The sequence below is a fragment of the Centroberyx gerrardi genome, chromosome 13 (genome assembly GCF_048128805.1).
Source record: "Centroberyx gerrardi isolate f3 chromosome 13, fCenGer3.hap1.cur.20231027, whole genome shotgun sequence".
In the NCBI taxonomy this organism is placed as follows: domain Eukaryota; kingdom Metazoa; phylum Chordata; class Actinopteri; order Beryciformes; family Berycidae; genus Centroberyx; species Centroberyx gerrardi.
The window spans coordinates 9,007,558-9,029,677 of record NC_136009.1 but is presented as its reverse complement, the minus strand read 5'-3'; the positions used below and the strand labels follow the sequence as shown (position 1 = coordinate 9,029,677).

The following is a 22,120-nucleotide window of genomic DNA, read 5'->3' as shown; positions in this document are numbered from 1 at the left end:
CTCTGCCCTTGTTGCACTGACTGGGTGGAGCTCAAGTCTATGGGCGGAAACTCCGAGGACTCTCTGGAGTCGTCCCGACTTGCCCCGTCGCCTTGTTGTTGAGTATAAGCAAGTTGAGTCGAGATGGTTCTCGAGGAGCTGAGGGACCGACTGAATGAAAGCGGGTATAAAAACTGGCTGAAAGCAGGACGATGTCTCCTAATACTGCAGCAGAGGCTGCATCCGTTCATTAACAACCAGATGAGAGCTTTCCATGGCGATCTGCTCAATCAAAACCCTCTTCTGCGGAGACAGTGTGGGACTTCATGCAGGCCGAGAGGGAATAAGGTGTAAGGAATAAGGAATTTGCCTTTAAATTCTGCTTTTTGCTATTAAAACTTAACCAACGTATTCTATTTAACAGAGAACTCCGTCCAAAGCATTTCATAGCCTGCTTCTATATGAAGACACGTATTTTTCCCCATAATATATGATCTAGCAACAAAATCCTAACGAAAAATCACTTTATTATTCCTGTAATACTCCCATATGGCCTGTATATAGTGTTTCTGTGGTACTCAATAGTGACTTTATTGTAGCCTACTTAATGGTATATTTTTTTATCTCCTGTGGTATCATTATAATATTCTTGTAATAGCCCTGTAGGGACTTACAATGTATCTGTGGTACTTAGTACTGAGTGTATGGTGACCTTATTATACTTAATGGTATTTTTATCATCATAATATTCCTTCGATATTCTCATAGGGACTAACAGTGTATGTATGATATTTCTGTGTGTGTGTGTGTGTGTGTGTGTGTGTGTGTGTGTGTGTGTGTGTGTCCAGTCTGGGGCCCTGACTGGGCTATGTAAGGTGTGCTCAGAGTGGGGGAAAGTGATCCTGAGACACCACAGACAGCCTGATGCCACAGTGAATTGGGACAACTGTTCCCCCCCCTCCTGGAGTCACGACCACTGGGAACTGGCCAAGGTATCTATACTGCTCAAGAACCCTCCAGTCCCTTATTTAAAGTCCCCATGAAATGAACTCCCATTACTTTTACTTCCTGGAAAACAGCAAGGAAGAAGGAAGGGTCATTACGTCACTGTGTAGCGCGTGAATGCACATTGGTGCCAAGTGTGAAAACTTTCAGTTCGGCCGACGTTGAGGTGAATGGGATCCCATCTCCTCTGTTGAGACGTCCGGTTTATAAACCGTTAAAAACCGTTAACGTTAGTAAGAAATAATCCTCGTGAAGGTGTAAAAGAAACAGACAGGGTTTGAAGAACGTGCTTTATTTTTTCAGTCAGGGAGCTGCGGTGTTGGTGAGTGATAGCAAATGTTACAGCCTCTCTAGCTTAATCGTTGTCATCATGACTTATGTGTGTGCTAGCTAATAATATAGGATAGATGACTAGTACGAATGTAAATCACTGAGGCAAACTGCAAGGCATTGTAGCATACGGTCAAGTCCTAGTTTGGTTTAAGGATATTTACCTAACTCTGGCAGGCCATATCATTGAGTCCAGCCAGTTATAATCAGAGCCATTAATAAATTGATCTGGTTATAATTGCAGTCCGGTCAGCGATAACAGGTCGGACCTGCCCTGTTTGGTCATGTATCATGATGTAGCTATCTTGGACCAAACAGGGGCTTGAGTTGAGCTATATGCAGCTGCTGGACAGAGCCATGATCTGTTTGGAGACCAATAACAAGGAAAACGAACGTGCACATTTAGATAAAAAACATCAGTCAACATCACGTAATGTGTTTTTTTTTATTTTGTGGAAGCATTTTTCAGTCAAAGGTGAAACAACACAGATATGATGGGTTATAGTGGGACTTGCCATGCCCGCCCCATTAACTTCAATAGAAGTGGCACCAAAGTCTGGCACCAATGCAAAATTTGAATGCTGTCACATGACGTAATGACCCTTCCTTCTTTTATAGTTTCCTTGGAAAACAGTGAATCTTTCATGGTGACCTCATGCTGCACCAGTAATAAAAATTCCAAACAATAAAACCATCAGAGATTTTTAAGCAATCTGGCCCCTCCCATCAAATAAAACTGCCTTTCTCTCCCTGACTCATATTCCATTGATTTAGACTTTTGAATGATCCCTCACTGCATTATGCCTGCCCCAACATCCTGTTTCAACAGGAAATACATCATATCAAGGAAGTATAGATGCCGTTTCAAGGGGTCTTTAAACGGCAAATTAACACTAAATCACATATCGCAGATACATTCAGAAAATCATTGTTGCACTGCTTTCTATAGGTTGAAACTTTCAAGCATGTTGCACTTCTGGCCACATCCCAATCGGTGACATCAAATCAGGTATTTTGCCTTTGACAGATGATGCCAAACACCTACTTTGACATCACTGATTGAGGTTTGGCCACAACTGCAACATGCTTTACAGTTTATGATTTTCTCCCCTGTGATTTAGTGTTGATTTGCTCTTCAAAGGTGCACCGAGTAGCATTTTAACATCAATAAATCATTACAACATTAATTTGGAGACATTAGTATAATTACCCTAAACAAACAGATCTACTGGATTGCGTTACACCACAAAACAGGAGGAAGGTGCTCCACTGGTGCTCCAGGTAGCATCCTCTTTGTAACAGGAAGCAACAGTGGGTTTATGGGAAATGTGGTCTTAATTTTGAGAAACAGTTGAACTAACAATACCACTGATGTGAGATGGAGGCTACCAATCGTCTCCACCATGGTCTCATTTGTTTACGGTAATTATACCAAGGCATCACAGTTAATTTGACAATGATATATTGAAGTTTAAAATGCTACACATAGCACCTTTAATTGATTTTGTTCAGCAAATGTAAGGACACGTTTGAAATGATCAGGGCTGCCAGAAAGAGGTCAGAGATATGTGTGTGACTCCAGACCTGGCAGTCTCTCTCTGCTCTCAGTGAACAGACTGTTAGCCACTCCTACATTTCACATTTACATTTTAGGCGTTCAGCTGATGCTCTCATCCAGAGTGACTTACAATGAGTGGGTAGGTAGGGGCTCAAGGACACTTCACGTGACTTGACCGGTACACATTGGATGGGGATTGAACCCGTGACTTTTCCACTGGAGGACGGTCTCTCTAAACATTAAGCCTCCCTCTCCTTATCCCAGGCCTCGTTAATCCAGAGAGAGTGAATCCCGGGTCATTGTCTTGATACTAGTGGAGTGATTTGCCTTGTTCTGCATTGCTTCAAGATATTAACACTTGTTCATGAAATAAAACAAATGGAACCATCTCACCTTTCTACCAGATTCTAGTGATTAATTCTCTCTCTCTCTCTCTCTCTCTCTCTCTCTCTCTCTCTCTCTCTAGGCCTATATGCCGCGGGGCCAGGTGAAAGTGAAGGGGGCAGATAAGTGCGATGCCTCTGCTCTGCTCAACCTCATCAACTACTGCGATCATTTCCGCTCCATAGACACCAAACTGGTTAGAGAGGTAACATATAGTCACACACACACACACACACACACACACACACACTCAAATACAGTCAAATCCAATCCAGAATTTCCAATCCATCCTGTTTTGCCACAATTTATTGATGACATTTTTGTCCCCCACAATCAGGGGGGGACTATGGGTGCGTCACCATTCTTTAGTTTATTCGTTTTTCCATCACATGCTATGTCTCGCCACTGATCAGATACTGACAAAATTGGGGGTAGGGGGGTGGGGGGTTGGGGTCATGTAGGTCAAAACAACGTGACATATTTGTTACTGATTGTCCCAGAGGGGAGACAGCATATTTATTGTTGCCTTGTTTCTTTTTCAAATTAATTGGACTGGACTGTTGATACAAAGACTGACAATGTGACAGCTGTTGTTATAAATAATGTTCTCTAATAATCGTGTGTGTGTGCGTGTGTGTGTGTGTGTGTGTTTGGTCCTAGGTGATCCGATACAGGAATGAGTTGATGCATTCTTGTGGGTTGAGTGTGAGTGATGAGTGGATGAGACGCTTCGAGAGCAGTCTGAAAAACCTTGTGCGGCAGTTCAACCACATACCAGAGGTGGGAACGATTGAGCAACAAATAGACGAGGTGAGGTGAGCGTGTGTGTGAGTGTGTGTGTGTGTGTGTGTGTGTGTGTGTGTGTGTTTGTGTGCGTGCGTATACAGTTGAAATTTGTCCAGCGATGAGGCAACACTCAGTTACAGAAGTTTGGGCTTAAAGCAAGATTTGATGCTAACCTTAGGAAGCGGTCAACAACCTATGATGTTTTGTTTAACTTAATACTGTATGTGTGTGTGTGTGTTTGTTTTGTCCAGATGCTGAGAGTCGATTGGTCAATATGTGTCTCTGGTTTGGACCGAATGGATGCTGCTGACCTGGATGTTTTAGAGAGTGACTCTGCCAGCCAATGGGAGACCAGCGCCGACTCAATCAGCCAATGGGAAGCTGAGGTGCTACGAGAGAGACTGGAGGAGCTGCTGCATGATGCGGAGACACAGGTGCGAAGAACATGCACACACACACACACACACACACACACGCATACAGTAAAAGAAATGTATCACATGACTTCTACTTACTAGATCTCTCTCTCTCTCTCCCTCTCTCTCTCTCTCTCTCTCTCTCTCTCTTTCCCTCTCTCTCTCCCTCTCTCTCTCTCTCTCTCTCTCTCTCTCTCTCTCTCTCCCTCTCTCAGGACACGGAGCAGTTGACGAGGCTGGGTGATTTCCTGCAGGCCAACAGAGATCTGGCCGAGCTTTTCTCTGCAGAGCTCCAAGCCATCAGCTCACTGAAGGCCAGAGAATGAGGAGAAGAGGAGGAAATGGTTGAAAAGAAGATGAATGGAGGAGCGAACTTGTTTGACAGAAGTGTCTTTCTAAGCCTCTGGACACTGGGGTTTTATCCCTTTAACAACCATGGAGACATGACCAAAAAAAAATTAGACAGAGGAGAGAAGAGAAAAGGAAATAACAAAGGACAGGGACTGAAACTGATACATACAGAATGTAAATAGACACAAGCTAAACTTAATAGACAACTCATTATTTTATTAAGCATGTTTGAAGGCTGTAGAGGTTACTATATGCACACTTTATAAGAAGCAGGTGAACTATCAGTACGGATGCAAAGGCATAAATGATCTGCTGTCCAGCAGGAGTATCTCAACCATCCATTAATTCCATAAAAAATATATATATTTAAATTGTATAGTGGATATAGCCATTACCCAGCGTTTAAGCTGAGGAGGGAGATTTGTTACAAATTACATCTGGCAAATGTGTTTATGTGTACAGTATTTCTATGAAAATATGAATACAAAAATTGCCCAATGAGAAAATGTGTATAGCGTCTATTCTGATCAGAGGTGTCACTCAGGATCCTTGGGATGCAGTTTAATCAAATGGGGTGTGTGGCCTGTTTGGAGGGGCCAGTAACGCCTTAATATCATTACTTTTTGCAGTAACTAGCCCTGCAATGAATGACTATTTCAGTTTCAGTAATAGTACCAATCAAAAAATGAGTGGTTACTTTTGCTATCACTCCTCTAAATACCACGTTAAGGTTGAATTACACACACACACACACAAACACACAAATATCATAGATACACCATAAGTCCCTGTGAGAATATTACAGTGATTAAAATACCATTAAGTATATAAGTATACAAGGTATATAAGTATCTGAAAAGGAGACTGGAGAATTTCCTGGAAAAGGAAACCGAAACTTACCACCAGGCTCTGCGCAATAACGCCGACTTGAATGGACGGGAGTGTTCCAAGAAATGCGACTTAAAAAACTGGAAACCCGGGTCAAACCAGGTGACTGAAATTTAGATATGCTAAATCATCTGGGGTGCAGGGATATGAGGGAATCCACTAAAGAGCAGGCCACTATACACTCAGTAGGCTACTACAGTTTTTTACAATTGGTTACAAACATTTCTCATTACTGAGTTGAATTACACACACACACACACGCACACACACCCTATCCCCTGATTAGTTTTCATTCTCACGCTAAACCAGGCGGTAGAAAAGTTGACTTTCTCCGGGTGGAGGTATTCTCAATACGTTGTCTTTATCCAGCAAAAGGATGACAAGAAGACAACTCTTTGGTTTCCTGATTATTTACAAGCGAGGTTACTTAGTTTTCCTGATTTTCAAATAAAGAGAGGATGCAAACGTCAATTTGGTAGGTATAACGGAAAAGACGCGACTAATGAAAGTCAAAGTATTTCTCAAATGAATAACGTCTGATGCATCATACATTAAACTTCTTTCTAAGCGACAAGCCCAAACCTGGCCTTAAGATGATAGATCTTGGGAACGTGTGATCTAATGCAGTGATTCTCAACCTTTTTCATATCAAGGACCCCTAATTTAGTCCACATTAGAGCCACAGACCCCCATTTGATGAGATTTAGTCTCTCGGACCCAAATCTGAGAAGATTTTTATTGTCAGATATGATTTTGTCCAGAATCCCATGACTATCTGTAATGTAGGTAGAGAGACAACAGAGAAACTGTGATCAAAACAGTCATTCTTCTACATTCTCTAATTGTGTTAACTTCTTGTAAATGAAATAATGCTGAAGTTTAACAATTCATCAATTTGCTACGGACCCCCTCGAGCGCCCTCAAGGACCCCTGGTGGTCCCCGGACCCCACGTTGAGAACCACTGATCTAGTGTATGAGGAATATGATTAGTCACCCTGCGCCGCCCTCCGTCCCACAGAAACCCAGTCGGCTCTGATACGTGTACGGACACCGGGCGGTGCGTCCTGATAGCGGCTGTACGGCGGAGATCCTCTCGGCGACTAAAGTCTGCGAAAGTCAGTCTGTGCACAAGATGGATAATACCGGCGGCACGGGGTCCTTTCAGAGGTTTCAAAATGAAGGATATAAGAATTGGATCAAAACCACCATGGGTCTGGCGTATCTGAAAAGGAGACTGGAGAATTTCCTGGAAAAGGAAACCGAAACTTACCACCAGGCTCTGCGCAATAACGCCGACTTGAATGGACGGGAGTGTTCCAAGAAATGCGACTTAAAAAACTGGAAACCCGGGTCAAACCAGGTGACTGAAATTTAGATATGCTAAATCATCTGGGGTGCATGGATATGAGGGAATCCACTAAAGAGCAGTCACTTATTTTAATAAAAAGTCAACTAAAATTGATTTCCACTGCACCACCACTGTGTATAGCCACTTATAAGAGCCACTTATAGAAGTTGACATTTTTGTTAGTAAGTATGGCTTGGTGGATCACGTGTAAATTAAATTCACCAGTGAGGTTGGGATATATATAGCCTAACTTATAATAATCACCATTTGGCAAACAGATTTCAGAATGGAGTCAACAGAATGGGGGCTAAAAAAAAGTCCAGCCCAGGGAGGACAAGAGTTGAAAATGAAATGAAACAAAAGTATATGTGAAAATTAAATAAATAGAAAAAATACATTCACATTAACATTTTATTGTGACATGATTATACTGCACAACAGTAGGCTAAATAAAAAATAAAAAATAAAAATATTTTGGACTCTTTTGGTCCTCCCTGTTTTTTTGTTGTTTTTTTTGTTTTACTTTGATTCTACTTTTGTGTTGCTGATTACAGAAACCCAATTGGTGTGAGTTATGTTTGGCTTGGAGAGAGGAGATTTCGGCCAACCACGCCGGTGGAAAACTGTTCTTGATTAACTCAACACCCCACCTGTGGCCCACAGATAAGTGGGAGGTGGCTAAGGTAGGTAGGCCCACGAGTATCATAATTTTCAACCTGGGCCTTATATTCCTCGTTTTTGCCATCATGACGATTGAGCTTTCTGACTGATTTTCAAAATGTCTTCACTTCACTGTGGAGCTTAACACAGCTTCATTTCGCCGGGAGCTCTGATCTCCGATACACACACAGAGGGCCAAAGCAATCTCCAACAAGCAAACCCAAAAAGCGATTAAAATCCGTCCTTTCAACACAATAACACTCACCCTTCAATGAGACCTTCCTACATCTGACTTTCCAACTATCCATTGCCTGAAACTTGCTTATATAAAAAATGTAGACCATTCAAGTACACTTTAATGATCTTTTGTATTGTGTTTGTTTACAGGTGCACATGCCAAGTGGCCATAAGAACCACAAGTCAGTTGGCGACTTTGACATCTGTGCCTTCCTCACCCTCATGACTCAATGCAAGCACTTCAAGCAATTTGTGAAGGACAGTTTATGTACAAAGGTAACTGCTCATGTTTGTGCAGGATCCAATAAATACATATTGAAATAAATTAGCTTTCTCTGACCTGTGGAATGTGTCCTGTATATTTTTGCCCCTGTGTATAGGTGGTCTATGTAAGGAACCAGGTCATGCATTCTGCAACTTTACAAGTGAAGCCGGAGGATTTGCATGACTACCTGGATCATATCAGAGCTCTGGCTAACGCACTGGAAGAACAATTCCCAGAGTTCTTCGAAAGCCTGTCCAAAGAGATTGATGAGGTGTGTGTTTCCCTCTGTTGCAGTTTATGAGTAAACTCCTGTACTCTATAGCATGGTGTTGTATTTGATTTATTTATATAGGGACAGAATGCAAACTCATTGATAAACATATGAGTTCCATTGTGAATCTATCATACATTTAGAAACCGACGTGTTTCGACTTACATGCCTTCATCATGGTGGTGATGAATTATAAAATATGAATTAGAAGTATGGTAAAATCCTGCTTTAAAGGAGAATATTGGTGTCATTTACAGTTCTAGCACTTTCTACGTCTAGTTTACACTTCCCACAATCATTCTGCAATGCATGCCATATGTAATTTGATTTTTTTAACAGTAACTTCCATTTCTTCAAGTGCTTATTATGTTATGCTCACAGTAAGCAGAGCGTAACATAATGTGCGCACTGATATGAAACCACTCAACTCAACACAATGAAATAACAAAACAGAAACTTTGACAAAATCAAAGAAGGCTTTGTGTTGTTTACTGTGATGGATTATCTCGCTCTGTGGAAGTTGTTCTTCACACTGTACAAGAATGAATGGCAGCAAATGGCTTCTTCTGAAGGGAGTAAAACGAGCCTTGATATCTCAAACTACGCTGACTGTGTCAATAATGTAAAGGAGATGGGCAACCTAGACCATTGGCACAAACTAAAAAAAAGCACATAAAAAAGAACACCAGTATTTTCCTTTAACTTTCAGCCAAGACTGAAATGTAAAACATTATGAAACTGGCAGAAGGAACAGATGATCTTGAGTTGTGATGGAAGAAAAACATCAAAGTGTGTATTTATCACTCTGTCTTCAGCTCCAGAACTTAGATTTCAGTCTGGTCTTGCATGCAGCTCAGGCTGCTGACCAGGAGCATCACACACATCTTAGTTCCCAGGACGTCCTCAACATGGAGCTGCAGAGCCTGAAGGAAAAGATGGAGTGTCTGACTCAACTGTATGAAGAAGATAGACAGAAGATGCCTACTGTAAGACACACTCATACACATGCACACACACACACACACACACACACACACACACACACACACAAATACTGCTTATTCTAAGACTGTGTGTGTTTATCCAGCCGGAGGAGCTGCATGGTATGAAGGTGTTCCTGAAGGAGGTCAGGGACCTGCCGGAGAGCCTGGTTTCCCAGTGGGAGAGGCTGAGCAGGGTGCAGGAGCAGCAGGGACAGCAGATAGACTCGCTTACTGGCCGAGTGGAGCAACTGGAGGGGAGGGCACACACCCCCGGTAAGACCAATATGTTTTTCCATTATGTTTTACATGCTGGTTTCTGAGTTGTGCTGTCCCACACCTGCCCAGTATTCCAATGAAAAACCAATGGGTTATGATACTGAAGAACAAGAAAAAGCATCAAGAGACAGGTTGGGTGTCCGTCTTTGTCGGTTCTGTAAGTAAAATCATTTCATATTTCACTGCTGTCAACCAGTTTAGGAAGACTTACATTCAGTTCCAGGCATGGCGGACTGTTTGACACTGTTACCATGTTTTCCGTTGAATTTTACACTGCAGTCCACAGTCAAGCTCCAAGATTCATAGCAAGAATCACGCATCACGTCCAAACAGAGCTATAATCTATGGTACAGAGCAGATTGAAACAGCTGGGAAAATGAACAGCTGGGCATCTTAATTGATTGCGCAACGTCCAGCTCAAAGCTAATCTCAAACAGTATTGAAGAAGTATCGAAATTTCCGTTATCGTGACAACACTAACATGAATAAGAAACACAGGATGGGTAATGACACATTAAATGCCAGTGAGATGTGTGAGTTGAAAATGACCCCATTGTCTGTTTTAGGGATGATAATTAGCTGTGTGAGTAAAGGAGAGAAGAGTGTGTGTATAATGCTCGTCCTTTGTGTGTGTTTCAGAGCCAGAGAGCAGCACCAGCATCCCTGTGTATAAAAATCATCTCTTTGAGCTTGCCAAAGAAAAAAAATGGTCTGAACCTGACTTCTCCGTGATACGGGAAGGTGCAGGTGATTACTGCACACACACACACATACACACACACACACACAGACCCTCAAATGTTCTCTGAGCATACATTCCATGTTGCTATGTGCAGTTAATGGCAACATTATTTTATTCTAGATACAGAGGACAACATCATGCTAAACACTTTTAGCCCCTTAGGAACTTTGTCATCAATGTCCATAGTTCCCAGCAAATATTGCAAGAGCTTGTGCTTTTGACCAATCACCACATTTTTACAGCATAAAACCTGCCCTTAAAGACAACTATTTTTATGAATTGACACCAGAGTAACACAGCAAACAGTGAAGTGTTGCGAGCAGGAATAGTCACAGAAACACTCCTGAAGAAATCTCAGAGCGAATAGCACAGACATCTGTCCAATGCTTTGCACCAGGACAAAGGTGGATTTGGACCTTTGACCCCTGTCTATGTGTGTCCAATAGGAGTCCGGGGTCAGGTGACGATTAAGGATCAGACATTCACTGGGTTGCAGGTGCATAAATCAAAAATACAAGCCCACCAGGAAGTTGCAAAAGTAGCCCTGGAAAAACTAGCCAGTGAAGAAGTGGATGGAGGGGACCCTGTCAGCCAATCAGAGAGCGCTGCACAAGCAGGTACTGCATTCCTTGACCAATCCTGTTCATATGTGTAGATAAGAACACACTTGACTCAAAATTAATTTAAACGATATTGCTTCTTCAAACAGTATGTGTTACGGCTCGTTATTTCATCCTGTGTTCTACATTTATAAAAGAGTTTATGTTTCCCATAGATCGTAAAAAAGAATGGTCCAAACAGTACTATAAGCTATAGTACAGAGCAGGTTGAAACGGCTGGGAAAATGAATATCTGTGCGCGACGTCAAGCACAAAGCTCATCTCAAACTGTGAGGATGTTTCTCTTCTCTTCTCACGTTCTTGAGAAGTTTGTTCTCTCAAAGACAACCTGGGAAGAACTCTCTCCACAAGGACACAAGTATCGACTTGACATTCTTGGATTTGATATTTAGCCTACCTCAGTCCCCACGAATACACACTCTGGAGGTGATGTTGAAATGGAATTTCAGCTTGCAGAGCACATTTGGTGAAAGTATTGAATTCAATTTTTGCAACGGTGATGAAGTATCAAAAGTTTGGTTAACGTGACAACACTAACGGAGGGGACGTTTAGAGCAAATAAAGACGCACAGGATGGGTAATGACGCTTAAATGCCAGAGTGATGTGTGCATTATGTATGGTTTGTCTGTTTTAGGGATAATTAGCTGTGTGAGTAAAGGAGAGAAGAGTGTGTGTATAATGCTCGTCCTTTGTGTGTGTTTCAGAGCCAGAGAGCAGCACCAGCATCCCTATGTATAAAAATCATCTCTTTGAGCTTGCCAAAGAAAAAAAATGGCCTGAACCTGACTTCTCCGTGATACGGGAAGGTGCAGGTGATTACTGCACACACACACACACACACACACACACACACACAGACCCTCAAATCTTCTCTGAGCATACATTCCATGCTGCTACGTTCAATTTATGACCACATTACTATTTTATTCTACATACAGAGGACAACATCATGCTAAACACTTTTATCCCCTTAGGAACTTTGTCATCAATGTCCATAGTTCCCAGCAAATATTGCAAGAGCTTGTGTTTTTGACCAATCACCACATTTTTACAGCATAAAACCTGCCCTTAAAGACAAAGGACACTATTTTTATGAATTGACACCAGAGTAGCACAGCAAACTGTGAAGTGTTGTGAGCAGGAATAGTCACAGAAACACTCCTGAAGAAATCTCAGAGCGAATAGTACAGACATCTGTCAAATGCTTTGCACCAGGACAAAGGTGAGTTTGGGCCTTTATCACAAGACCTTTGACTCCTGTATGTGTATCCAATAGGAGTCCGGGGTCAGGTGACGATTAAGGATCAGACATTCACTGGGTTCCAGGTGCATAAATCCAAAATACAAGCCCACCAGGAAGTTGCAAAACTAGCCCTGGAACACCTAGCCAATGAAGAAGTGGATGGAGCGATCAGCCAATCAGAGAGTGCTGCACAAGCAGGTACTGCATTCCTTGACTTATTCATATGTGTAGATTAGAACACATTTGACTCAAAATGTATTTAAATGATCCAACCTTCATTTTCACTCTTTCCCCAGGCTTCTCTTTCTTTGGCAGCGTCACAATGGTCCTCAAAACCACAGTTTTCCCTGATCAGAGCTGTGCTGGGACAGAGGAGGCTATGGAGTCTATCTATAAGAAACTTGTTCCTCTGTTTGGACTAGATCTCTCAGCACCAGGTTGGAGACAATACTCTTCCTCGTTCTGCTGTTCAGAGTAGTAGTTTTTTGGGCACAGTCACAGTCATCCTCACTGCCATGTTCATGCCATGTTACCATTCCAGAATCTTCCTGTAAAGAAGCAGTTCTGCAGTACTGCCAAAGTCGTGATGCCCCACCTCCGGAGGAAAGCAATGAGCCAGATGGCTTCTTTCTTAGACTCACTGGACAAATCACCTTTTACGACTCGAGTAAGAATTTGAATTATGCTGCGTTCACGTCGTATGGCAGTGTTTCCCATACAATGTTATATATATGGAGGGCTGCCTATAGAATATTTGGGCATGATTTTCACATGAAAACTAAACAAGTTAGATAAACAAATTAACAAAATTTATTTAAAAAAAAGACACTCCTTGCATTAGAAATCCATAGCAAGCTTTTCCTGACTGAATTAAAATCATTGCACTGATCTTTAAATTATTTGCCAAGCCAGATCATTTTTGGTGCTTCAAAAAATGTGTTATGGCTTATTGTTTCATGGTTTGTTCTACATTTGTAAAAGAGCTTATGTTTCCCCTCCAGAGGGCTCCAGTAATAAGAAGCAGGCAAACCAACAGGCAGCTAAAACAGCCCTGCAGGGCCTGTGTGGAGTCCTGGGGAATCCTCAAGTAATGAAAGAGAACTACGTTGGAGCTCTTAATGAACTACTGCAGGCCTCGAGCCTCGGTACAGCTTCCTATGCTGTCACCGAGACACCAGGGAAAGGAGTAACATGGGTAGGGAACAGTCAGGTGCCCCACCTGTTACATGCTGACACTTCTATGACCCCAGAGACTCAAGCCACGCCTACTAAACCAAGAGAAAGGAACATTTCAGGTAGGAATTAAGATCAATGTACTGAGAGTTGTGGTTTAAGAGTGTACGTGTTTTTTGCTGTTACAAACATGTATTCTCCCTTACAGTTTACTTTTTAGGGTTTTTGAAGGTGATCGTACAAAAAGACCTTGAACCTTTTGAGGCCTCCAGCCAGGAGGGGGCAGTACAAGCTGCCTTCAGTAGTCTACTTGACTCAGAATTAATTTAAATGATCTAACCTTCATTTTCACTCTTTCCCCAGGCTCGTCTTTCTTTGGCAACGTCACAATGATCCTCAATACCAGAGTTGTCCCTGACCAGAGCTCTGCTGGGACAGAGGAGGCTGCGGAGTCTGTCTATAAGAAACTAGTCGATCTGTTTGGACTGGATCTCTCAGCATCAGGTTGGAGACAACACTCTTCCTCGTTCTGCTGTTCAGAGTAGTATTTCTTTGAACACACCCTCACTGCCATGTTCATGCCATGTTACCATTGCAGATTCTTCCTGTAAGGAAGCGGTTCTGCAGTACTGCCAAAGTCGTGATGCCCCACCTCCGGAGGAAAGCAATGAGCCAGATGGCTTCATCCTTAGACTCGCTGGACAAATCACCTTTTACGACTCGAGTAAGAAATTGAATGATGCTGCGTTCATGTCACATGGCAGTGTTTCCCATATAAAGTTATATATGGGAAATTAAAGGGGTGTTAAGTAATAATAAGTAATCTATGACCTCTACTGGCGACCAGTTGGAATTACAATAACATTGGTAAAACTTTGCTCCTCCTACACTCTACTCCTTTGGCCCAGTAAACACAGCAAGAAGAGAGCATAACAGTCAGGGTCCATTAGCAAACCCTGAGTTCCCAAGTAGTATTTACGGTCAGAAAGCTGACATGGACGGTCTTTTAGAGTAGGAATCCCATATCTACTGTCTTTCCCATGTGACGTGGATGCAGCATTAGGCACAGCTTCCATGATGAAATAGTATGCATTTTGTGTCATATTATGTCATGTGAATTTTATGTAGCGTTTTGTTGATTGAATTTACAGTATGTAGGCATGTTAAAGGTCCAGTGCAATGAGAATCGTCAGTATTGGGGAAATTTGACTAACACCCTTTCAGAAACTAACCATTTTAGATATCCAGTCTACTTCCCAGAGAAAATTAATGTCAAATATACCCAGATTTTAATGAATGCTCTGATTGGTTGATAGTATGTGTAGTTAACAGGGCGCCCTGTAGTCTGTCAAGACGATAGCCAGCTGACTACTTGACATAGTAGCCATAATCACCATGCCTCGATTCTGTATTGCCAAAGTTTCAACACTGGATATTTTTTCATGAAAGATAAAAACATTGGTATGTAGTGGATGGCACAATTGCAGGGGAGCATTAGGCTCACTTTGTCCTACAAACTTCTTCTGTACCACCCATTTTTAGAAGGAGAACTTGGATTTGATCATTTGATCATTTGATGTTGATGAAATGAGTGATACCTTTGCTTTTTATGCACCAAGAAGTAACTCAGAGGCAAGTGACACTCTCTGAGGTCCCTTGGTCACTCAGTCAGGTAAATTAGATGAAGGTGTTTGAGAAGCCAGATCCCTCCAATTCTTATCTCTATATCTTGATCATGTTATATTTCATCAGGCTAGTACAGTTAATTGGACAAGATGGGCAAAAAGGGAAGGACCCAGGTCAGGTTGTGTAGGTGTGTAAGCAAAGCAGACTGAGACAGAAAGAGAGAGACACCTCCGTGTGGATAACCCTTGGCTTGTGCTCTATTTGGCATGGAATTTGACATGTAACATTTAACATTTTTCATGATTCTCACATGAAAACAAAACAAATTAGATGAACCACCAAAAAATAAATAAATAAAAAAAGACACTTTCTTGCATTAGAAATCCATAGCAAGCTTTTCCTGACTGAATTAAAATCATTGCACTGCATCTTAAAATTATTTTCCAAGCCAGATCATTTTTGGTGCTTCAGAATGTCTCTCACTGTGTTATGGCTTATTTTTCATGTTTTGTTCTACATTTATAAAAGAGTTTATGTTTCCCCTCCAGGGGGCTCCAGTAATAAGAAGCAGGCAAACCAACAGGCAGCTAAAACAGCCCTGCAGGGCCTGTGTGGGGTCCTGGGGAATCCTCAAGTAATGAAAGAGAACTACGTTGGAGCTCTTAATGAACTACTGCAGGCCTCGAGCCTCGGTACAGCTTCCTATGCTGTCACCGAGACACCAGGGAAAGGAGTAACATGGGTAGGGAACAGTCAGGTGCCCCACCTGTTACATGCTGACACTTCTATGACCCCAGAGACTCAAGCCACGCCTACTAAACCAAGGGAAAGGAACATTTCAGGTAGGAATTAAGATCAATATACTGAGAGTTGTGGTTTAAGAGTGTACGTTTTTTTTTGCTGTTACAAACATGTATTCTCCCTTACAGTTTAGCTTTTAGGGTTTTTGAAGGTGACCGTACAAAAAGACCTCAGACCTTTTGAGGCCTCCAGCCAGGAGGGGGCAGTACAAGCTGCCTTCAGTAGTCTACTTGACTCAGAATTAATTTAAATGATCTAACCTTCATTTTCACTCTTTCCCCAGGCTCGTCTTTCTTTGGCAACGTCACAATGATCCTCAATACCAGAGTTGTCCCTGACCAGAGCTCTGCTGGGACAGAGGAGGCTGCGGAGTCTGTCTATAAGAAACTAGTCGATCTGTTTGGACTGGATCTCTCAGCATCAGGTTGGAGACAACACTCTTCCTCGTTCTGCTGTTCATAGTAGTATTTCTTTGAACACACCCTCACTGCCATGTTCATGCTATGTTACCATTGCAGATTCTTCCTGTAAGGAAGCGGTTCTGCAGTACTGCCAAAGTCGTGATGCCCCACCTCCGGAGGAAAGCAATGAGCCAGATGGCTTCATCCTTAGACTCGCTGGACAAATCACCTTTTACGACTCGAGTAAGAAATTGAATGATGCTGCGTTCATGTCACATGGCAGTGTTTCCCATATAAAGTTATATATGGGAAATTAAAGGGGTGTTAAGTAATAATAAGTAATCTATGACCTCTACTGGCAACCAGTTGGAATTACAATAACATTGGTAAAACTTTGCTCCTCCTACACTCTACTCCTTTGGCCCAGTAAACACAGCAAGAAGAGAGCATAACAGTCAGGGTCCATTAGCAAACCCTGAGTTCCCAAGTAGTATTTACGGTCAGAAAGCTGACATGGACGGTCTTTTAGAGTAGGAATCCCATATCTACTGTCTTTCCCATGTGACGTGGATGCAGCATTAGGCACAGCTTCCATGATGAAATAGTATGCATTTTGTGTCATATTATGTCATGTGAATTTTATGTAGCGTTTTGTTGATTGAATTTACAGTATGTAGGCATGTTAAAGGTCCAGTGCAATGAGAATCGTCAGTATTGGGGAAATTTGACTAACACCCTTTCAGAAACTAACCATTTTAGATATCCAGTCTTCTTCCCAGAGAAAATTAATGTCAAATATACCCAGATTTTAATGAATGCTCTGATTGGTTGATAGTATGTGTAGTTAACAGGGCGCCCTGTAGTCTGTCAAGACGATAGCCAGCTGACTACTTGACATAGTAGCCATAATCACCATGCCTCGATTCTGTATTGCCAAAGTTTCAACACTGGATATTTTTTCATGAAAGATAAAAACATTGGTATGTAGTGGATGGCACAATTGCAGGGGAGCATTAGGCTCACTTTGTCCTACAAACTTCGTCTGCACCACCCATTTTTAGAAGGAGAACTTGGATTTGATCATTTGATGTTGATGAAATGAGTGATACCTTTGCTTTTTATGCACCAAGAAGTAACTCAGAGGCAAGTGACACTCTCTGAGGTCCCTTGGTCACTCAGTCAGGTAAATTAGATGAAGGTGTTTGAGAAGCCAGATCCCTCCAATTCTTATCTCTATATCTTGATCATGTTATATTTCATCAGGCTAGTACAGTTAATTGGACAAGATGGGCAAAAAGGGAAGGACCCAGGTCAGGTTGTGTAGGTGTGTAAGCAAAGCAGACTGAGACAGAAAGAGAGAGACACCTCCGTGTGGATAACCCTTGGCTTGTGCTCTATTTGGCATGGAATTTGACATGTAACATTTAACATTTTTCATGATTCTCACATGAAAACAAAACAAATTAGATGAACCACCAAAAAATAAATAAATAAAGACACTTTCTTGCAGTAGAAATCCATAGCAAGCTTTTCCTGACTGAATTAAAATCATTGCACTGGATCTTTAAATTATTTTCCAAGCCAGATCATTTTTGGTGCTTCAGAATGTCTCTCACTGTGTTATGGCTTATTTTTCATGTTTTGTTCTACATTTATAAAAGAGTTTATGTTTTCCCTCCAGGGGCCTCCAGTAATAAGAAGCAGGCAAACCAACAGGCAGCTAAAACAGCCTTGCAGGGGCTGTGTGGGGTCCTGGGGAATCCTCAAGTAATGAAAGAGAACTACGTTGGAGCTCTTAATGAACTACTGCAGGCCTCGAGCCTCGGCAAAGCTTCCTATGCTGTCACCGAGACACCAGGGAAAGGAGTAACATGGGTAGGGAACGGTCAGGTGCCCCACCTGTTACATGCTGACACTTCTATGACCCCAGAGACTCAAGCCACGCTTACTAAACCAAGGGAAAGGAACATTTCAGGAGGTAAACAGGCCTACGTTCAACCAAAAAGCCTCTAATGTCTATTTAGTCTTAGCAGATGATACTGTAAAATTTTTAATTGTGATGACTGGTAGGAATTAAGATCAGTATACTGAGAGTCGTGGTTTGAGAGTATAAGTGTTTTTCACTTTTACAAACTGGTGTATTCTCCCTTACAGATGGTGGGCAGTTTTTAGGGTTTGTGAAGGTGACCATACAGAAGGACCTCAAACCTTTGGAGGCCTCCAGCCAGGAGGGGGCAGTACAAGCTGCCTACAGTAATCTACTGACTGCCTTGTGTCTGGGTCCAGCTGCTGCAACAGGTACTGGACACATGCACACACACACATACACACATACACACACACACACACACACACACACACACACACACAATGAATTCTATTGTAAAATCTTCTGTCTTGTGGTCATACTGCAGTTGGAGAGAGACAGACAGTCCTGCAGTTTTTCACTCAGAAAAAATGTCGCCCCCCTCTGGAGGACAGCATAACAACAACTGATGGGAGGCACAGATGCACCCTGAAAATTAATGGTGCACTCACCTTCTGCAGTGCAGGTAAGTAGTGTGTGTGTACGTGTCTGTTGTCGCTTTCTCACTCTCTCAATTAATTTAGATTTAGTTAAATTCCATCCGTAAGAGGCATCCTGGTGGCCTAGTGTTCTAAGGTGCAGACCATGTAACCGCGATGTCCTGGGTTCGAATTGGCCCAGGACCTTTGTCACATGTTTGTGTCTCTCTCACAATATTTCTTGTCTTTCTCCACTGTGAACTCTCCCCCACAAAATAACCTAAAAAAAAAATCCATCCATAATATTTACATGAATGGAAATGTCTTGTGTTGCCAAATGATATCTCACACTGTAGAAACAGAACATAGAGCAACCTAACATAACACAACATAAAGTGTACTAACGTGACTCTCCTTCCTCAGAGGGGGCCTCCAGAAAGCAGCAGGCACAGCAGCTGGCAGCAAAGGAGGCACTGAGGCATCTGGAGCTGCTGCTGAGCAGCAAGCTATCTGGTCTGAAATATTTATTTGCTGGAGATTTTTCACATCAGAAAAAAAATAATCGGTCCACTTCTCAGAAAACAATTTGTCCCCGGACCAGAATTTCTTGAAGAAGGCTTGTGGATGTCATTGCAGTCATTATAACTCAAAATATAGGTCTATTTTACTCAGTATTTACAGTATTCACAATTATTACCAAACAACAAATATTTTACAACCCCAGAATACATTCAAAGTTCATATCTGTTTTTTCCTTGTTAGTCCTCAGACCATGAGCCCAAATTTCAATCAATTTGAAAATGAAAATATGCCTTCATTCCCATATATTGAACCCATTTTTTTACATGAGGATTACAGGCATTTAAAGCATTGCTACACTTCTAAATAGGCTTGTTATTACTGTTGTTTTTACGGCTGTTTTTCAGTGTAATGTGTTGTCCTATCCAAGGTGGAGAGAACTACAAAGGCAGACTGCAGGAGCTGCTGGTTAAGCATGGGGGTGGAGTCATGCCAGAGTACAAAACCACAGTACACCAACCCTTGCCACAGTAACAGGTCAGTTTCTATGTTCACAAGCACAGAGAATCCCACTAAACTGGTTTTCAGTTGCCACATGTAAACATCATAACCTGGCTAGCTTACACTCATATTAAATGGGTTATTGTCCTTTCCTGTCCTGTGTAATTTTAAAAAAGTTAACACAGTTAAAAAAAATAAGTAGATTTATTTGAAGCAGTGGTGAGTTTGTAGTTGATAATGGGGTTACCTTGATGATTTGTGTCGACAGTAAATGAGTAAAGGAGGGGACAAATGTGGCCATCTACAGTATATCACCTATATGCCACTGACCACCACTTAATTACATAATGAGATCAAGATAGTTAAGTGGCAAAGACAGCGTAGTGCCATGTTGGACAGGTTTGAGTTGCCTAAATTTGCAAGGTTTGCTCAAAAACACTTGCACAAACACAAACGTTTTTGTTTCTTTTTAATAGAATTTCACAGTTTAGTTAGAAAGTATGAACTAGAATATATAGGTATCTAGAATATAGCACAATCCAAGCAGTGGCGTCTCCTCCCCTAGAACATCTTAAGCTGTGAGAAGATGACTCTGGATTTGAGCTCTCAGACACCGTTTGGCAATTTGCAGTTGAACAAATACATTCAACTTCCATCTGCAACATGGGCTACTTTAATTCAAAGTATACCACAGGCTACATTATTCTAAGAGCAGGCTTGCTGAGATGTTTGCAGGAACAGACTCAACTGGCCACCCTTTACCATATATGTTTGAGTCGTGTCTTGGCTTGGCTCTATTCTGGTCTGCCATCTTCAAGTTAGAGTGGGGCATCTTACGTAGCTAATGTATGTATGTAACGTGTAGTTAGGTTATTTATCTATGGATAACTTACATCAAATAATTTTGTCTCATGTCCTAAATGAAAAAATTGAATTGATGATAAAAAAATGTGACGAAACCATAACTTTTTGAGCAAATAATGAATTTAAAATGATATTCAGAAATGACTGATCCCTGTTGGTACTACATCTATTATTCTTCTTATTCTTATCATCATCACCTGGTGCCCATCTGTCTGTGTCTTTCTCTCTGTCACTCTCTCACCTCTCCCCTCCTTTTGCACCCACAAGGTCATTATACTGCTGCATAGACATTTTCGATGTGCAGTTTGCCTCTGTGTACGTTGTAATCTGCGCATTAACTCATCATTGCTACGGTTTGTTGTAGATTGGCAGGCCGGTCGGGAGAAAGCTGGAAGATGATTGGTGGAGGAGCTTCAGAGGAGGAGCCTCACTTCAGTCACTGACCAATGAGATGTTTTCCCAGTGATTGTACTGCACCACGTGGTCTTACACAGTTTTAGTCTGGTTTTATTGATTTTTATTGAACTGCCAAACATTCAATGTGTTTTCATTTTAACATATAGAGGTATTGGTTTTAAAACACTATGAGGATTTAAAGCACTTAAGGTTTTGAGGATTATGGTCATGTTTGCATAATGGGTGATGGTTTTGGGTCATTTTATCCTTTGTACTTGGACATTAGAAAATATTTGAATATCAACATGCATTGTTAATGAGGTGAGGGGGTCATGGGAGCTCGGTATGTATTTCTGCCTTAAAATATCTTTGTCATATCTCTTTGGGTTGCTCACATAACTAAATGATGCCATTCTATTCTGCATTGTATGAATTCATCAGCACTTATCATGTCAAAGCCATCATGTTAAAGATAAGGAACCAATGAAATCTTACCAAAGTGATAATTTTATTAATCTATGTTAATCTAAAGCTTTTCCTCTGAAACATTCTTGCTAATCCTTAAATAAAAGCACTTTCCTAACTCTAGAGACACTGGTGTCAGCATCAATTGCCACAGCTAGGTTTTATGTTATTCTTTTGTAGTATGTGTGTGTGTGTGTGTGTATATATGTGTGTGTATGCAAGTATGTGTGGGGCATTCGCGTGTGTATGTTTCTGTGTCTAGTCAAACCCATTATTTTCTGTCTCATGAGGTTATGATAAACCACTTTCATACAGCTTTTGCATCCCAACAGAGAGTGTTTGTTCTCTGCACCACATCCTGAAAAGAAAACAAGCCTATTGCAGTCAGAGTTCAATATGGTTTGTGTTAGAAAATGAAAAAATGATTTAGAATAGAGGAGCTTGTCTTCACTGCATGTGCAGGACTGTAGTAGTATGTAGTGTGTAGGAATCATGAGTGCATGTATGTAAGATTGTGGGCACATA

At 41.6% G+C, this 22,120-nt stretch overlaps 2 protein-coding genes across 3 annotated transcripts; both read left to right on the top strand.

Moving 5' to 3' along the window:
* The first annotated feature begins 95 nt into the window (after positions 1 to 95).
* Positions 96 to 5,298, top strand: LOC139918196 (uncharacterized protein CXorf38). 2 transcript variants are annotated; one of them, XM_071907499.2, is made up of 6 exons: positions 96 to 327; positions 828 to 971; positions 3,339 to 3,461; positions 3,917 to 4,066; positions 4,294 to 4,476; positions 4,674 to 5,298. In XM_071907499.2, exons 1-6 carry the CDS (start codon positions 124 to 126, stop codon positions 4,782 to 4,784), a joined length of 915 nt encoding a protein of 304 aa, XP_071763600.1. In that variant the 5' UTR covers positions 96 to 123; the 3' UTR covers positions 4,785 to 5,298. The 2 variants fall into 2 exon arrangements, with proteins under 2 accessions (XP_071763600.1, XP_078143913.1); XM_078287787.1 differs by lacking the exon at positions 3,917 to 4,066.
* Positions 5,299 to 6,734: 1,436 nt separating this feature from the next.
* On the top strand, positions 6,735 to 21,834 carry LOC139918195 (uncharacterized). Its single transcript, XM_071907498.2, has 24 exons — positions 6,735 to 7,058; positions 7,601 to 7,729; positions 8,094 to 8,219; positions 8,324 to 8,479; positions 9,295 to 9,465; positions 9,567 to 9,735; positions 10,378 to 10,485; positions 10,927 to 11,097; positions 11,806 to 11,913; positions 12,378 to 12,542; positions 12,641 to 12,781; positions 12,886 to 13,011; positions 13,346 to 13,639; positions 13,881 to 14,021; positions 14,116 to 14,241; positions 15,692 to 15,985; positions 16,228 to 16,368; positions 16,463 to 16,588; positions 18,027 to 18,323; positions 18,500 to 18,643; positions 18,760 to 18,897; positions 19,274 to 19,363; positions 19,800 to 19,906; positions 21,099 to 21,834. Exons 1-23 carry the CDS (start codon positions 6,831 to 6,833, stop codon positions 19,901 to 19,903), a joined length of 3,693 nt encoding a protein of 1,230 aa, XP_071763599.2. The 5' UTR covers positions 6,735 to 6,830; the 3' UTR covers positions 19,904 to 19,906; positions 21,099 to 21,834.
* Positions 21,835 to 22,120: the final 286 nt, after the last annotated feature.

What these genes read in the sequence shown, in the direction of transcription:
- LOC139918195 (XM_071907498.2), top strand. Translation starts at nt 6,831, where the DNA reads ATGGATAATACCGGCGGCACGGGGTCCTTTCAGAGGTTTCAAAATGAA. An exon ending in GGGGAGGGCACACACCCCCG is followed by an intron (nt 9,736 to 10,377) that starts GTAAGACCAATA and finishes TGTGTGTTTCAG; the next exon opens with AGCCAGAGAGCAGCACCAGC. An exon ending in CGTGATACGGGAAGGTGCAG is followed by an intron (nt 11,914 to 12,377) that starts GTGATTACTGCA and finishes TGTATCCAATAG; the next exon opens with GAGTCCGGGGTCAGGTGACG.
- LOC139918196 (XM_071907499.2), top strand. Translation starts at nt 124, where the DNA reads ATGGTTCTCGAGGAGCTGAGGGACCGACTGAATGAAAGCGGGTATAAA. An exon ending in ACACCAAACTGGTTAGAGAG is followed by an intron (nt 3,462 to 3,916) that starts GTAACATATAGT and finishes GTTTGGTCCTAG; the next exon opens with GTGATCCGATACAGGAATGA. An exon ending in TGCATGATGCGGAGACACAG is followed by an intron (nt 4,477 to 4,673) that starts GTGCGAAGAACA and finishes TCCCTCTCTCAG; the next exon opens with GACACGGAGCAGTTGACGAG.